General features: G+C 42.3%; 1 protein-coding gene across 1 annotated transcript in view; it reads left to right on the top strand.

Moving 5' to 3' along the window:
- The first annotated feature begins 223 nt into the window (after positions 1-223).
- LOC103726142 (dedicator of cytokinesis protein 2) overlaps positions 224-4,482 on the top strand; it is a 9,469-nt gene continuing 5,210 nt past the window's right edge. Inside the window, exons 1-2 of the mRNA XM_008823559.2 lie at positions 224-346; positions 1,663-1,787. Coding sequence (XP_008821781.2) covers positions 229-346; positions 1,663-1,787 — 243 coding nt within the window. The 5' untranslated portion in view covers positions 224-228. The remainder of the gene's footprint in view (positions 347-1,662; positions 1,788-4,482) is intronic.

Below are 4,482 nucleotides of genomic sequence, written 5' to 3'. Positions count from 1 at the left end.
CTTTAGAAGACCTGGGCTTAGAGAGATGGGATCATTGGTGGAGGCTGACACAAAACTAACTGGGCACTGCCCAGAGTCCCTGGGCTGGATCCCTGCGTCTTTGAGTGTATGTCTCTGATTTCAGGAGTCTTTTCCAAGAGGTTCAGATGGGGGAGGTGGCGGGAGGGCAGAAAGAATACCTTAGAGAAGTTGGCTTTTCATGGTGAGCATTCCCTTCCAGGCATTTGGATGACCATGAAGATGCTAGTGGGTGACATCATTCAAATCCGCAAAGACTATCCACACCTAGTGGGCAGGACCACTGTGGTGGCCAGGAAGCTGGGCTTCCCAGAGATCATCATGCCAGGTGGGACACAGCTGCTCTGAGCTTCCTTTGGGGCAGGGGCAGGGGAGAGGGGCCCAGCTCCCACAATCCATTTTCTTCTTAAGGCTCAACTCCTTTTTCTCTGCTTTTCGACCTGAATATAACTACTGAAAACAACTTTTGTATATACAGAAACTTCTATGAATTCACAAAATATACCCATATATGGATATATGTATGCACGTAGCCTATCCTTGCCTCACAAATGGAATCTTACTTTATGTACATGAGCCATCATTAATATGCTTTTGACAGTGCTTTGCAACCTGCTTCATCATAGCTCAGCAACTCATCATGGACATCATTTCTCTGTTACCACATGCAGAACAATTCCTTCTGTCTGCGGGAATAGTGTCACTCTTAAATTTTTAGACTATATTTTAGTGTCCAAAAAACCCATGCTTGTTGTCAAACACCATGGATGGTGTACTGTGAGGATCAGGAGCTCGCACGAGTACTTGCAGTTGTATCCATATTATTAATGATCTATAGATGTACGTGGAGGCCTTGAAGAGTGAGATCATGTAATAACACTTTTTTAAAAAAACTTTAAGAAAGTTTATTTATTTTTTTTATTTTATGTGTATGCATGTATTGCCTGCATTTAGGTAAGATTCTGGGATTCGAACCCGGGTCTTCTGCAAGAACAACCAGTGTTCTTAACCGCTGAGCCATCTCTCCAGCCTCAATAACACTCTTTTGAACTATCCCATCAGACTTGAGCCCAAGTATTAGATTTCTGCTCCCATCGCTGCCTCTGACATATTCTTTCCCCCCATATAGTGGCCCATAGGGGCCTGTACTGTCATTTATTTTATCAGCTTTACTTGAGATCTGAATTCCCACTTTCTGTTCTGATTGTACTTTATTCCTGCAAATCCCATGGCCCCTGTCCTTTCCCCTTTATCCCTAGGATAAATGGGAAGTTCCTCCATCCTGCTTTGGTACAGGAAAAGATCTGTGGGTATATATGTGTGGTTGTTATTTCTGGGCCAAGATCATTTTACTCGGTGCTTTCCTTCACCTTCCCAGAAGGTGTCACTAGAGGATGGAAGTGAAATGATTTTAACAAGAGAAAAAAATGGCCAATTTTTGACCGTCCTCCCCCCTTTCAGCAGCTGATTTCCTAGCATCCCTACCCTCCCTTGTTACCCACCTTCCCAGCCTTCCAGTCAGGTAAAAATGCCTCTTCCAAACCAGTCTGATTTTAAGTGCATTAACCATGCCTCCTCCTCCTCTCCACCTCTCTGGTTAGCAAGTGTCTGACTCTAACTCTCTTCTCCTTCCTTCTACCTCAGGGGATGTCAGGAACGACATCTACATCACTCTCTTACAAGGTGACTTTGACAAGTATAACAAGACCACGCAGAGGAATGTGGAAGTGATCTTGTGTGTGTGCGCAGAGGATGGCAAAGTACTACCCGTAAGGGACTCGGGTGCTCCAGGTGACAGGACCTGGGGATGGGGGATTGATCACAAAGATTTGCTCCTTGAAGACTAAGAGCTTGGGGATGTGGAACAATGCAACCTCAACCTTTTAGCTTGCACACTGTCCTATGGTTTAACAAAACCTTGTTCGTTCTTCTAATTCACCTAAGCAGCTTTTAAATGCATCCTTTTTCTTTCTTTTTCACGCCTCCCCCCGCCCGCCGCTTTTAGTTTGTTTGTTTGGCCTCTGAATATAAGTTAGCTTTTTGCAGTTAAAATTTAGTTTTTATTGATAAAACCCAAGCTGGTTTATTCAGACAAACATCCATGGTAAGAAAGAGGATCAATACCAAGCCTTGGGCTGGTGTGGAGGCTCAGAATGTCCTCAAAGCAGACGTTCTCAACACTTAATCCAACTCCTCAGCGTTCAGTCAGAAATTTGGGTGGAAAGTCTTATTCGAAAATTGGTCTCCAAAGGACTAGCAGCATGTATTCAAGGATGCAAAGCACATGGTTATATTTATGCAGCATATGTCCTGTACAATATTTGTCATGTGTGTTTACATCTATTTGCTGATGTTTTCCTTAAGGTTGTCAGCAGTTGTGGCCAGTATGTGGGAGGGTTTTGTTTCTGAATTCTTCTCTGAACACTTAGCTGAAAATGAGATCAGATAGGCTCTCAGCAGAAGTTTCAGCATGGGCAAATATCACTCTTAGGCCACTGTAGGAGATCAGATAGCAAAGTAGGGTGGGGGAGCTCATCAGAGAGGAGGTGTGAAGATGGGGAAGCCATCAGTTCTAGCCTTAGGGCATGGAGTGGTGGCCTAGTACTGTCACCAGCTACCTAAGAATGATTAACACCCAGAGGGGAATGGCATTGTGTCAGGCAGGTGCGGTGGTGGCAGGATGTGTTTCCATTAACACTTTTCTAGTTTACAAATGGGGAACTCAAACCGTTTTGGAGTAGAACTCGCCTTTGGTACTGCAGTTTATAGTTTCAGATATGGGCTTTGACTCCAGGCTCCAGGCCCTCTTAAGCATCACTATGGTGCCTGTACATTGAAAAAAAATCTCTAACTTATTTCCTGTTACAAGACGAGACTGCTAACTGCTTCTGTGAAATCCCCAGAAGACTCAGCATTATTTTTAAATGTAAAGAAGTCTCTACAATTGCCTTTTTGGTCCTTAAAAACCATCCTCATCAATTAATATCTACTCGAATGAAATCACAGCATCTGCTTGTTTTCCTTTTGTTGGGTGTTGAAACTTTCTTGAAAAGTAAAATAAGTTAGAAACATTCAGCTCAAAAGAACACAAAGGAAACAAGATTTTCTTTCTGAAAAGAAAAGTTGAATTTTGGGAACATATGGACCATTGCTTTGAAGTTACTTTTATCCAGCTACCTGTTGGAGATCTTTTAACCTCAGCCTTATTTTTAAAATGTTAATACCACTTACCTTCCACGTTGCCAAAGAACAAATTAGAAGGAACTGTTAACAGGCAAGCAGGCATCTAGTCCCATGTCTGATCCAGTATTCCTCCCACCTTTTCCACTCATTCAAGCCATACCCAAGGTGAACAGACATATCGAAGGTGAGCACTTCCTCTGGTGTCTAGGGACCGGAAGGGAAGGGTAACCATGGGAAGGGTAACCATGGAGCATGGTAATAATGTGTGTGTACTATTAGGAAAGTTTGGGGGGAGTTCAGTTGACTGACTCTCGAAAATTGCTAAGGAAGCCTATGGGAGGTTTCTCTTTCTCTATTTGCAGAAATGAATATACCACCTAATTAAATGTCATGTAGCACATTCAAGTGCCCCTGAGCTATATTGGTGGGTTCCTGTGAGAATGGTCCCTCTTAAGAGAGTTGTTTCCCCCCAGCTGTCATTAGCAGAACAGGCTTAGTAGGAAAAATGTGCTAGGCTAACCCCAGCCCCATTTGGGGTCTCAAGGACCTTACTCATATGCCTCACAGCAGTGAAGCAAATTGGATAGTGGGTTCTGGATGAGAAAGACAGGATTCAAGTGCCCATCTCCCTTCCTACTGTCTGTGTGATCTTGGATAGATTCTGTTAGCTATTAACCAGGAAATGTAACTCTTCTCATGGAATTATAGGTTAAACATACAGTGGCTGCAATAAATGGTATGCAACAAATAGCAGGTAATAGGAGTGCAGTGTGCAAAGAAGGCTGAAGCCACCAAGAGGAGAGGCAACTGTAAGGGACAGTACGATAGAGGGCTTAAAACACTGACTTCTGTTTGGGGGGCTTTTTTCTTTTTTTTTTTAGTAACTCTTCTCATGGAATTATAGGTTAAACATACAGTGGCTGCAATAAATGGTATGCAACAAATAGCAGGTAATAGGAGTGCAGTGTGCAAAGAAGGCTGAAGCCACCAAGAGGAGAGGCAACTGTAAGGGACAGTACGATAGAGGGCTTAAAACACTGACTTCTGTTTGGGGGGCTTTTTTCTTTTTTTTTTTAATTAAAAAAATTTTTAGAAGAAGCATTTCATTACAGCTTTAACATATTCAATAACAGTTTCCAGAGCAAAGATACATCTCTTTCAAAAGTGGCTATAAAATTTTTAGGTTTGCTGTTGAATTAATACAGTTATACAATATTGAACTCAATATAAGCCCTGTAAGACATAAAATTGAATGAGTTTTTAACCTTTAAAAAAGATCTC

Source organism: Nannospalax galili, unplaced genomic scaffold (genome assembly GCF_000622305.1).
Source record: "Nannospalax galili isolate Female #2095 unplaced genomic scaffold, S.galili_v1.0 scaffold6929, whole genome shotgun sequence".
Taxonomy (NCBI): domain Eukaryota; kingdom Metazoa; phylum Chordata; class Mammalia; order Rodentia; family Spalacidae; genus Nannospalax; species Nannospalax galili.
Note: the sequence above shows the minus strand (reverse complement) of the source record. Positions and strands in the feature narration are given on the sequence as shown.